At 46.2% G+C, this 13494-nt stretch overlaps 1 protein-coding gene across 1 annotated transcript in view; it reads left to right on the top strand.

Moving 5' to 3' along the window:
- The first annotated feature begins 3037 nt into the window (after positions 1-3037).
- PDLIM1 (PDZ and LIM domain 1) overlaps positions 3038-13494 on the top strand; it is a 47373-nt gene continuing 36916 nt past the window's right edge. Inside the window, exon 1 of the mRNA XM_068548242.1 lies at positions 3038-3252. Within this exon, the coding sequence (XP_068404343.1) occupies positions 3157-3252 (96 nt within the window). The 5' untranslated portion in view covers positions 3038-3156. The remainder of the gene's footprint in view (positions 3253-13494) is intronic.

Genomic DNA, 13494 nt, shown 5'->3' with positions numbered 1-13494 from the left:
TTCTCCAATTCCATCTTCCAATACAAAGTTAGTTTTTGTATTTTCTCCTAATTTTGGGCAATAGGTAGACATAATTTTTATTTTTTAACATGAAATCTATAATTTTGTTTACAAATAATAATTGGTTTACAAATAATTTTGTTCCACTCTTTTTTACATATCTTGAAAACACATTTCCCTGCCTTCTCATAGTCTTTTTAAAAATATTTATTTATTTATTTAGCTGCATCGGATCTTAGCTGCGGCACGCAGGCTCTTAGCTATGGCATGCAGGATGTAGTTCCCTGACCAGGGATCAAACCTGGGCGCCCTGCATTGGGAGCGTGGAGTCTTAACCACTGGACCACCAAGGAAGTCCTTCATAGACTTCATGATTATCATCTTTATGCTGCATACTATTCCCTCATATGGCCATACCATATTTAGCCACTTTTCTGCTGCTGCTTAATTCCAGTTTTTTTTTGTCATTATAAATAATGTGGCTATAAATATCTTTGTACATAAAGCTTTTTCCTCTTCTTTTAAATTATGTCCTTGGAATTAGTGCCCAGAAAGGGGATGACCTGGTCAGAGTGTCGACTGTTTTATAGCTCTTGTTATGTAGAGCCAGACTGCAACTGACAACATTTAATAACTAAATGAAGTAACCTATGTACTTCTGCCCTATATCTGAAAAGAATATTGTATAGAATAAGCACTATTGGCACCCACGATGTATCAGGTCCATGCTAGCAGGACACCTGGGGATGAACGAGAGGCAGTTCCCACCTTTGGGGAGCACAGAAGCTGTGGCTCTTCAATCTTTTTCTCTTCCTAGGACACAAAATATTCAAAACTGCTACCCATCTTAGGGCAGACCCAGAATTTGGCAATTCTCCCAAATTCTGCAGGGACTTGAAATACAAGCATGTTTTTAAATCAGGAGAATCTTAATCAAAGAGGGTATAATTTTTGGCTTCGATGAAGCAGGTAGTTGGCTCCTGGCTGTAACTCCATTCCTTTTTCTCAGATTCAAGAATATCAGGATGCCTAGAGCCCGTGCTCCACAAGAGAAGCCACTGCAGTGAGAAGGCCGCGCACCGCAACGAAGAGTAGCCCCCGCTCACCGCAACTAGAGAAAGCCCACACGCAGCAACGAAGACAACGCAGCCAAAAATAAATTAAATAAATTAGAAAAAAAAAAAAAAGAATATCAGGATGGGGAGTGGGGAGGATAAATTGGGAGTTTGGGATTAACAGATACACACTACTATATATAAAATAGATAAACAACAAGGACCTACTGTATAACACAGGGAACTATATTCAATATTTTGTTATAACCTATAATGGAAAAGAATCTGAAAAAGAATATATATCTGAATCACTTTGCTATACACCTGAAACTAACACATTGTAAATCAACTATACTTCAATTAAAAAAAAAAGAATATCAGGATGCAAGATGAGAGGGAAGGATAGATGACATAAAACGACTTTGATTTCTAAATTCAAGCAAACCATTCCCAGACCAGGCATTTGTGCTGTGACACAACTGGACAAGTAAGATGATCCTTTTATGTGTAAATCTGTGCACAGGGCTTCTGGGTAGGTAGGCCAGGATCACAAAGAGACAGAACACTGGGGCTCAGGTGCCAGGATGAACTGGAGCCAAGAAAACTATGAAGAACCTGGGACCCAAAGGTCATAAGGTTGGCCAATGTATTGCGTTCATTAAATACTACGTACTAGGCACTATTATTAGGCGCTGGGATACAGCAGTGATCCAAACGGATAAAAACCCCTACCACTGGGGAACTAATGCTTAGGGGTGACCGGGGGGTACAAATAAGTGAAATATTGAGTATGTCAGATGGTGATAAATACAATGGGAAAATAAAAGCAGAGGAAGGTGACAGGGTGTTCTAGAGAGGAGGCTTTAAATAGGGCTTTCAGAGATGGCCTAACTGAGATGATGACATCTGAACAAAGGGCGAGCCTTAGGATGTCTGGGAGAAAAGCATTCCAGAGGCCCTGACGCAAAGCCTTGAGGCAGAAGCAACAGGCCAGTGTGGGCTGGGAGCAGCACAAGGAGATGAGATCAGAGAGGGAGTTGGGGCCATTCTGTGGGTGGCCCTACAAGCATTTTAGGCATTTCAGCTTTACTCAGAGGGAAGTGGGGGACCCAGTGGACAAGGAGATGTGGTCTGATCTGGCGAGGAGAATGTACTCCAGGGCGAGGGGGGCAGAGCCCAGTTAGGAGGCTAGTGGCAAGTCAGCAACCCAGGTCTTCGGACTCAACCCAGTTCCCTTTCCACGCACTTGGTCCGCCTCAAACTTGAGGTGTGAATTGTTGGGAAGAGCAGAACCTACAGTGAATGCAGCCGGGAGGAAAGGTTTCTAGGAAGGTTTTTAAGTTCACTTACAACTTCGTACGTTGGTCTCATTCGCACTAGAAAAGTTCCAGTGTGGGGTTTTGGCACGGGGAGCCTGGGCGACGGTCCAGTTACACCACGGACAAGCTGTGTGGCTTCTGGCAGGTCTTCTAACCTCTGGCCGACCCAGTTAATTCATCTGTAAAATGGGTCTATAAATGCCCTGACTGCTTCATATTTTCAAACGAGATCACTCGAAAGCACCTTTGAAACATCGTTGTCGTTTACAATAAAACAAATGTGAAAATGGAGCTGACCTCAAAGAGATGACTTTGCACAGCACTTCCAAACTCTTTCAAAAGCGCCAAGCTTTGTCTCCTTCGAGGTCACCAGAACCTACTCGCCTCTCACCTAGCGCCCGCGGCGGGGCTGGGAGTGCCGCCGGGCGGCGGCTGGCGCGGGAGGGAGGTGGCGCTGGGGGCCGGGGCGGGGCTGCTGAGATCCCGAGACCCCCGAGCTGACCCCAGGCTCTCTCTGCCCGACTCTCGGCCAGGCCCTGTGCGGGCGCCAAGGGCGGGGGGGGCAGCTGCGGACCGCGGGCGGGAGGACAGGCGGGGCGGGCGGCGGCGACGCGGCCTGGGCGGAGCCGCCCCCGCCCTCCTCCCGCCCAGCTCCCGCCCGCCCCAGGCTCCCCCGACCCGCGCCGCGCTCTCTTTCTCCGACAGCTGCCGGGGAGCCCAGCGCGCCTTTCCGCGTCCTGCCCCGTCTGTCCCCGGGAGTCGCCGACCGCCGTCGCCGCGCCATGACCACGCAGCAAATAGCGCTCCAGGGCCCGGGACCGTGGGGCTTCCGCCTCGTGGGGGGCAAGGACTTCGAGCAGCCTCTCGCCATTTCCCGGGTAAGAGCAGCCTGGGACGCGCGGGGAGCGGGGCCATCCCGGGCTGGGGAGCGACGTGACCCAGAGGGGACCTGGGGCGGCCGGGGCCCCGCGGGCGCTGTCGGAGACGGCGGCTTCCGGAGCCCGGGACGGAGCCGGGGCGGCCGGGCGCAGCCAGGTGCGCCAGGTGCGCCGAGCGCTTTCCGCGCACCTCGGGCCCGCAGCCCCCGCCGCGCTTGCCAGACGCCGCGCTCCCAGGCGAGCCAGCCGGCTGCGGAGCACCACTTACCGCGTCCGCGGGGCAGAAAGGCGCAGTTTTCGTGCCTTCGCTCCGGAAGCGTGGCCGGCGCGTGGACGCGCTTTGTCAGCGGGTGAAAGGCTCAGGGTCCCCACAGATCCCGCACGCTGGGAGATAGCGCTTCCCCGTTCTAAACAAGCCGCAGAGCGGCAGAAAGCAGTTTGGAAGTAGCAGGAACCACCTGGAAAGTGAGGTGGAGAGGATGGGAAGTTTACTGGGGCGGGGGCGGGGAGGGCGAGTGAGGTTAAACGCAACAATCGAAACAACTAGTTTCTCACTCTTTGGACTTGATCCATGGCCAGGTTTTACCTCTCTAATGTCTTTTGGAGCAATGGCGGGATTTTGGAAACAGACCAACCCGAATAAACCCTCTTGGACATTCCACTACTTCGCGGGAGATGGCCGTGCCATATTTCTGCCTGGCATATCGGGATTATCAACTGATCAGCCCTTTTCCCCCATAAATAGGGGTGCGGTGGGGTTCCCACCTTATGTGTTTGTCTGGGGGAAGCTGGTGCTTGAAAAATTCTCAGAGGGTCCTCATCTGTTTGGAAGGGCCCAGGTTCAATCGGAGACGACCAGGTCCATCATCTCCAAATAAAGCGGAAGCCCGAGGGAGACCCAGACTCATTGTTTGGAGGCCCAGGCTTTGGTCATCTAGTCTGGGCTAAAGGCAAGGTTGATGTCCCACTGAGAGTAGCTACATTCAATGTGCCACCAAAAGGCGGACAAGAAATATTTTTTGACTGAATGAAAAAAGGGAGCGCAAAGCACCCTCTGGTACCCAGCTTTGCTAGGCCTATCATTCCATTCTTGGGCTCATCTGCTTTCTGAAGATGACCCTAGACCTGCCTCCCCAGCCATCTGAACATTCCTCCTTTTTCTTGGAGGGGGAGGGTGGAGAGGGAAGGGGAAGATCCCTATGGGTCTTTTTGACTTAGGTCCTTGCCTCCAGCCCCCGAAAGAATATGGTGGGAGGCACAGGAGGAAAAGAATTGGGGCTTCCTCTTTGGCTTCTCTACAGCCACAGTCCTACCCACATTTCCTTGCAGGTGGGCCCTAGTGGAGTGATGTCTTCTCTGACCATCCCACTCCCAAAAGGGGCAGGTGCTTCAGTTCTTAGGCCCTGTCTTCTCCCTGTCTTCCACCTGCTGTCCCCAGGGGACAACTTTGATTATTCTTGCAGGTACATGCTGTCTTCCCAGCCACCAGCCAGATTCCTCAAGCGCAGAAACTGTGCCTTCCCCAAATCTGGACCCCTGCCCCCAAGGCTGGCACCGAGCTGAACCTGGCTGTGCCCAGTAAATCTTTGCAGGCTTATTAATAAATGCTTATCCAGGGAAGGCACATTTAGACTCGCTTACCTCATAGTCCATTTGTCCCCACTCTTTGTGTCTATAATTAACCTGTCAGCCGGCTCAGCTTCTGAATTTATGTATGACATGAAACCTTTTCTTAAGAACTGGAGAATACGGCTTCCTCCAAAGAGCCGGAGCTGGAGCTGGAGGGACAGATTGGGGGTGATTTAAAAAAAAAAAAAAAAAAAAGAATTGAGAATATATTGGCCATCTGTTAAAAGGGCAATTACTGCCTGTTTTTAAAAGACTTAATGCAAGTGGCCCTGTGCAGGAATGATGGTATGGGGTGGAAAACACAATACTGTGAATTCTTTAGTTTGTACCCTCATCTGTTTGTTTATTTTTTTATTAGCACATGTCTCATGAGCATATAGCATATTCTAGAAACTACAGAGCAAAGCCCTGGAGTCCCAGAAATGAGAAGACCCGGCTCCACTCTCAAGGTGTTCATGGTTCAGTGAGGGAAGCTAATCTTTATAACACCCTGGGTTGTGCTTTAATTGAAAAGTGAAAGTGACTCAGAGGAGGTGACATTCTCTTGCTGACAGTAATTTACCTGTTTATTCATCTCATTATTCCCACATGGAAAAAAATGTGGGCCTCCTAACTTCCTGGGAATGGGAAAGTCATTGTCATAAAGGGTCCCTGAGGTAGCTGTCTGAGATCTGGTATAGGTTTGATTTTTGCTTCTTACTTGAGCTGTACCTGGGGTGAGTCTTCTACTGTCTGTAGCTGCCTTTTTTATCTCTGCAATGGGGATAACTCCAGCTATTGGCTGTGAGTTAAGGTATGTGAGATTGCTCTGTAAACAGTGAACAGTAGTGAGGAGGTGTGAGCATCCACGAAATTATACACACGTTCTGGTTGGTAGGTGTGCTAGATTCATCATTCGGGGCAGATACAGTTTGCTATGGTTTTCTATATGCAGACTTTGAGTCTCCACACCAAAGCAAACCATAAAATTAGGCTGGGAAAGGAGTGCCTTTTATTTAAATAGCTATGTTTGCTTTCTCTTGCATGAATTATTCTGGTATTGGCTTCATTCTTTTGTCAAACTACTAATGCTCCTGAATATAACTCTGTAATCTTGTATACTTGAAATTATTTTTTTCTTTTTTAACTATTTTATTGTGAAATTAAAAAGTCATAAACTAAAAATGCACAGCAAATGGTTATAAAGTACATACCTGTAGAGTTACCACCCAGGTCAAGAAATGGAACATTGCCAGGACCTCAGCAGCTCACTAACCTACCTCCTTGTTTTTAGCCAGTTTCTGAACAGAAACAGAACACATTTGTGTGTGTGTGAATAGCTGCTTTTGTTCCTCAATATTTTCATCTTTGTTATTGTGATACACTTAAAATTTCAATCCAGCTAACTTTGAATGGACATAAACTATCTTTCTTCCTTTTACCAGTTTCTCATTTAAGCCTCTACCTTGGACTCCCTGACGATCCAGACACATATTTGCAATTGTCCTCTGAGATTTTTTTTTCTCTGTCAGTTCCTGCTCCAGGTCTACAGTTGTCTATCTCCTTGAGTTGGGTTTTTTTTGTTTTTTTTTTTTTTCCCCTCGTCAATTTCTTATTTCCTCTAGTTGCCTTCCATGGAAGTCTTCAGAGAATCCACACCCAGGCCAAAATTGCTGCTGAGTTTATGTTGACTGTTTTTCCTCTCCCAGCAACTGACAAAAGGCAGGAAGGGGCGGGGCCAGAGATAAGGAGATGCTCTCGGTGGGAGGAGTTGCTCATTTGCCTCTTGAGTCCTGGGGAAGTCTTTGCTAAGAGCCTCTGGTTTTCGCTCAAGTATCCTAAGGAGTGTTTAATAATGGATACTCTGTAGTCAGAGGGTCTTTTCTGACTTTAAAGAGTGTTATTTCCAGACTCAAGTAGGCTTACATCATGGCCTTAAGGTCGAAAGAGCAGGGCTTATCTGTCAGATTGTGAAAAGTGAGAATTGTCCATAAAGGCTCATTATGCATTAATGGCCCTTGCTCGGTACTCCCTCATTCTGTGAAATTGATCACCTGGGAAATATTAGCTGCTCCAGCTGATCTAAGGAGAGGAGGAAGAGGATGAATTACAGGGAATGGCTTGGAAGTGAATGCTTGAGCCTACTGGCATGAAATTCACCGAGCCACGTTATGTCCCCTTGACCAGAGACCCTGCCCCTTACCCAAAATCCTGGATGCCAACCTTGCTGGTTTGTCTTTGAGGAGGAGAGAGCGGAGAATGGTGTTAAGGTATTGCAACGGGGCAGATAATTGAGAGGAGGTTATCATTTAACCACTGAGATCACTCTCCTACTCTGATCAGGACTGGGAAAAGCACCAGAATTGCTCTTGTGCTGGGACTAGTTAGGAGTGGCTTTCAACCTGTGCTCATTCCCTAGGCCGTACCTTGCCATTGCTCCCTGGAGGAGAGGAAAATGAGTATTCTTTGCCTTTTACAGGGGAGAAGCTCAGTGCCCATAGGCTAGGTAATTTGAATTTACAAATTTTTTCAATGAATGAACTACTTCTTAACTTCTTTGTAAAGGAAAAGGTAAAGGCTCATTAAAAATGAGCAAAAGCCTATGTCAGAAAATTAATTTTTAAAGGATGATTTGACTTCCAGTATGTCTCAGAGGAGAGCCTGGAGAAGCTGCCAGAACTTCTGTATGGTGCCTGGTAGAGTGTCCAGGGCAGGAACTTGGGCTGAACTCCAGTCCTGAACACCACACTGGGTGACCCCAGGTATGTCACATGCCTTCTCTGGGGCTCAATTCTCTGTAAAGATAAAATAAAATAATAAATAAGCAAACCAATGGTTTTGTACCCTTTGAATATGAGGGCCCCCTTTCTTTTACTGTTAAGAAGTGTCCCAACCTCTCATATGACATTAATTGTACCTTCAGCCACCAGTTGATGAGAAAACATAATATGAATTCAGAAATGTTTTCAGATGAATTTGGGTTGTGTTATTCATCTGTGAATATCTATGCCCAAATGACTCTTATGTTAATCACAAGAGCCTCCATTTACACTTGGAAGATTTGTGTGAGCGTATTTATTTGATTGGCTTGCAGCAATGACCATAGTTAAACTGTATATAAGACTTTTTATATGCCAGGCAGTGTTCTAAGCTTAACATAGTCTTTCAGTAATCCTTACAAGTATCTTGTGAGGTAGATACAATTAAGATACCCATTTTATAGATGAAAAAACTGAGCCATGGAAACATTAGGTACTTTGCCCTTGTCATACAGTAGTGAGTGGATAGAGCTGGAATTCGGCTGAGCAGTCTGGCTTCAAAGCCCATGGCCTTAACCTCTATGTCATAATAATGTTTTAACAGTAGCTAATATATTTTGAATGGCTACTCTGTGCTAGGTGTGCACTTGCATTATCTTTTTCTGTACTCCCCACAACCCACGACACCGGGACACAGGATACACAATACATACAGTAAATTGAAGAGCTGGGATTTGAAGTCAGACAGATTCACTCCCAGGCCAGCTTTAACCACAGTATTCTGCCCCCTGATAAGCCGTAACTGTCAATATTTCATTGATGATAATATTACCCAGCACCCAGGTCTGAGAAGTGCTAATGGCGGGGCAGTCATCAACATGAGGGGTAGGACTCTCCTGGGCTCCTCACCCCAGAGCCCCTCATGTCCATGGGGGTTGGCTGGGGTGGCCTCAGCCTGAGTGCATCCTAGAGAGCAGCACCTCCCCTTCCTGTTTCTCCTGAAAAGCTAGAAGCCATGGCCCCACCTGGGAGAACTGACAGACCAGCCATAGGATTCCATGGCCGTGTGGGCAGGGAAGAACAGAAGAGCAGAGGAATTGGATGATTTGCCAGAGAAAAGCCTCTGTAGGTGGCCAGGAGGGGATTTGGGGGCAGTTTTTATGGCAAATGAAGATGACCAGGGAGTGGACAGATCCACCTTGCCCAGCCAAGGATGGGCCTGCGAAGTGGCGGCCAAGCCAAGTCCAGAACAAAATGTACCCATGAAAACCTAAGACGAGAAAGGTAATTTCTGTATGGCACTTAGCACCCTGTGTGATTGTTGATACTGTTATTAGCACCAGCGTGGGTGAAGTGGAAAGCTCATCTGTAACTGAGGTCTGTGGTGTATTTTCATATGTGTAGTACACTGCCTTCTCAGTAAATGCCATAAACATGAAAAACACCTTTCTGAAGAACACTCTGGTCTTGTAGGAGGCCAGGTTCTTGACCAAGGACTCGGCCTAATTTTAATAGGTATGACTACTCATGTCATACCAGATAAGAAGATAAGGACATAGGTATGACCTATATAGGATAAAGTTGTCAAATGCATACAGATAAATTCAGGTGATGCAGCAATGATTTACATCCATTTCTTAAAAAAAAATTATATAAAAATAAAAATACTTACACTTCCACAGCTGTACGTGATCAGACCCTATGACCCAACAATTCTCCTAGTTAACTGCTCAATAGAAATGTGTCCGCATGGCACCAAAAGACATGTCAAGAATCTTCAAAGCAGCACTATTCACGATAGCCCCAAACTCGGAACAATTCAAGTGTCTAACAACAGTGGAATGGAGAAATAAATGGTGGTATATATAAATGTATTTATAAACATATAAATAATGATATGAAACACTGCAGCCATGAGAATGAAGGAATTACAACCATGCACAATGGCATGGATCAGACAGGCAGACATATGATGTTGACAGAAAGAAGCCAGACATAAAGCATTAATACCACATCATTGCAGTTATATATGATTAATCAGGCAAAATTAATCTATAGTGTTAAAAGGTGGGATCACAGTAACCTTTGCCAGGAGGTTAGTGATGGGAAGGAGGCACGAGGGGCCTTTGGAAGTTCAGCTAATGTTCTGTTTCTTTATTTGGTGCTGATTCCATGGGTGCGCTTTCTTTGTGAGAATCCATCCAGCTGTTTATTTACAATTCGTGTCCTTTCTGTATGAGTGTTATGCCTCAATAAAAAGCTTACATTAACAACCCTTGTGCTTATTATAAAAGATCAAATAATATAAAAATGTGGACAGCCCAAGGTAAAAGCCTTCCAACACCTTTCCCCAATCTTACTTCTCAGAGATAAACACTGTTTAACGGTTTGCTGCAAAACTTTTCAGACTTTTTTCCATTCACGTAGCATTTTTAAAAATCAAATTACCATGTCATGGTGAACTATTTGGATGTCACTGCTTTGTACTTTCTGCCTTATTTTTAATGCAGCAAATCAAGAATTAAAGCTATCTTGATGTCATGGGAAAATGAAGTCTCGGTATCAGCCTGATCTAGGTTCAAACCTTGTCTTGTCCCTGTATTAGCTGTATGTCCTCAGGCAGGGTTAGCCTCTGAAACCTCAGTGCTCTCATTTGTAAAGCGGGAATAATAGTCCTTGTCTTCAAATGTTGTAGTGAGGAGTAAGATGATGTCTAGAGAGAGCTTAGCACTATGGCTAACACATAGAAGGTGTCGGGATACAGTGGTACTATTAAAAAAATATATTAATGGTAGCTACTGTGTATTGAGTGCTTATTATGGGCCAGACATTGTTCTAAACTCTACAAATGAAATCTCATTTAATCCAACAACAAATGAAGTTGACCCTATTATAAATTTTATTTGATAAATGAAGAAACTGAAGCAATGGAGAGTGTAACTGCCCAAGGTTATGTGTTTAGTGAATGGTTAGGATTTGGGTTATGGGTGGCTGTTATTGGGGCTGTTTAAAAGCACACGGGATTCACTGGGACTTGTATAGGGACTTTTGAGAGACTGATGACTTCTTGATCAATTAGTCAGGGTATTCTACTTTGCTATCTGCTTTTTAATTATATTCCTACCTAAGAAATGATGGTCTTTCAGACTAAGAGAGCAATAAGTCTCTTTGATCGGCCACCCCTTAGCGTTAATAGCTTCCTTTTGCACCGAGTGCGAAGTGAAGCTGGATTACGGCACAGCTCAGCTACTTGGACCTGAACTACTTTATTGCCTCATTTTCTTAAGAAAACGGGTATAGAGTAACCAAGAACATTTTGAAACATTCTTGGGGTTTTCAAGCCAACTGCATAAGCTCATACAGCTTCTGTGTCTATAATGTGGCTTCAAAGTCTGTGCCATAGCCTGGGCCCACAAACAGAGTCAGAAGTCTGACTAAGGAGAGTTCAAATTCCACATCTAAATGGCATACTGCAGGGCGGGGCTCTGCTTTGTCATCCAGCTCAGAGTCGTTTAAATTTATACCTAAATAGGGACTTCCCTGGTGGCGCAGTGGTTAAGAACCCGCCTGCCAATGCAGGGGACGTGGGTTCAAGCCCTGGCCTAGGAAGATCCAACGTGCTGCGGAACAAGGAAGCTGGTGCACCACAACTACTGAGCCTGCGCTCTAGAGCCCGCTAAGCCACAACTACTGAGCCCATGTGCCACAACTACTGAAGCCCATGCACCTAGATCCTGTGCTCCCCAACAAGAGAAGCCACTGCAATGAGAAGCCTGCGCACCACAATGAAGAAGAGTAGGCCCCGCCCACCGCGACTAGAGAAAGCCCGCACGCAGCAACAAAGACCCAATGCAGCCATAAATAAGTTTATTTTTTAAAAAAAAATTGGGCTTCCCTGGTGGCGCAGTGGTTAAGAATCTGCCTGCCAATGCAGGGGGACACGGGTTCGAGCCCTGGTCTGGGAAGATCCCACATGCCGCGGAGCAACTAAGCCTGTGAGCCACAACTACTGAGCCTGCGCATCTGGAGCCTGCGCTCCGCAACGGGAGAGGCCGCGACAGTGAGAGGCTCGCGCACCACGATGAAGAGTGGCCCCCACTTGCCGCAACTGTAGAAAGCCCTCACACAGAAACGAAGACCCAAGACAGCCAAAAATTAAATAAATAAATAAATTTATTTTTAAAAAAATTTTATACCTAAATACTTGGACACGGCCATTAGTTCAAAGGAGGTTGTCCCTAAAGGTACATGGCACTGAGATTGAACTTGAATTCCAAATTTCTTTATTCCAGTCTTGTTTGTATAATGTTAAAAATTACTAAGTTATCATTATTTAACATTAATACACCCAACTTGTAAGGTGGTTTATAGCACCAAAATACATGGCTACAAAATTTCAAACAAAAGAACACACACCATAAGATGTAACAAAAAATTGGGGGCTTCCCTGGTGGCGCAGTGGTTCAGAATCCGCCTGCCAATGCAGGGGACACGGGTTCGAGCCCTGGTCCGGGAGGATCCCACCTGCCACGGAGCAACTAAACCTGTGTGCCACAACTACTGAGCCTGCGCTCTAGAGCCCGTGAGCCACAACTACTGAGCCCGTGTGCCACAACTGCTGAAGCTTGCGCGCCTGGAGCCTGTGCTCCGCAACGGGAGAAGCCACCACAATTAGAAGCCCTCAGCAACTAGAGAAAGCCCGCGCGTAGCCATGGAAGACCCAACGCAGCCAATCAATCAATCAATGTTAAAAATTTGGAACATAGAAGAAGAAAGAGATGTGCCAGGACCTTTCAATCAGGTGGTTTCTGTAATTGCATACTACATTTAGCTGTGAGTTTTCTGGCAGAGGCAAAATAGGAACCATGTTAAGTTATTTAGGCATCTGGAATGAAATAACTTCTGCAATAATCCATTTGCATTCAAGGACGTTGACCAGTGGTGTAGGGGATTTTTCTTTCTTTGTTTTGGTAAGAGATAGGAAAATACTATTCTTTTTTTTTTCTGGGATGTGAGAATGAGATTTAGGACTCATTCTTTTTCATTATGTGCTGAATTTTTTTTTTTTAATTTTTATTATTTATTTATTTATGGCTGTGTTGGGTCTTCGTTTCTGTGCGAGGGCTTTCTCTAGTTGCGGCAAGCGGGGGCCACTCTTCATCGCGGTGCGAGGGCCTCTCACTATCGCAGCCTCTCTCGTTGCGGAGCACAGGCTCCAGACGCGCAAGCTCAGTAATTGTGGCTCACGGGCCCAGCTGCTCCGCGGCATGTGGGACCTTCCCAGACCAGGGCTCGAACCCGTGTCCCCTGCATTGGCAGGCGGATTCTTAACCACTGCGCCACCAGGGAAGCCCAGGAAAATACTATTCTAATGCATGTTTCTTTTTTGTTTTTGGCCTCGCCCCATGGATGGCATGTGGGATCTTAGTTCCTACCGGGGATGGAACCCATACCCCCTGCAGTGGAAGCACAGAGTCTTAACCACTGGACCTTCAGGGAAGTCCCTGGATGTTTCTTTTAAGGGCCTTCTATGTATTTTAATAGAATGTAAGCCTTGAAGTTGTCTCTGGAGGCGCTGAGATCTTAGATTCTAATTATTTTTTGTTTACCTGGTTAACTTCATTCAGGGAGAACTTTGGGGGAAAGGCTGGTCAACATCTCCCTTGATTTTCCCAAACCTAGTGAGCGTCAGAATTTTCTGGGAAGCTTTAAAAAATAAAGATTCCTGGGTCCCACTGTGTAGACCAGGGGTCCCCAACGCCCGGTCCTCGGACCAGTATCTGTCTGCAGTCTGTTAGGAACCGGGCCGCACGGCAGGAGGTGAGCCTCGGGCGAGCAAGTGAAGCTTCATCTGCCGCTCCCCATCGCTCCCCAT

Source organism: Eschrichtius robustus, chromosome 7, assembly GCF_028021215.1.
Source record: "Eschrichtius robustus isolate mEscRob2 chromosome 7, mEscRob2.pri, whole genome shotgun sequence".
Classification (NCBI taxonomy): domain Eukaryota; kingdom Metazoa; phylum Chordata; class Mammalia; order Artiodactyla; family Eschrichtiidae; genus Eschrichtius; species Eschrichtius robustus.
The sequence above is the reverse complement of the archived record's forward strand: the minus strand, read 5'-3'. Positions and strand labels throughout refer to the sequence as shown.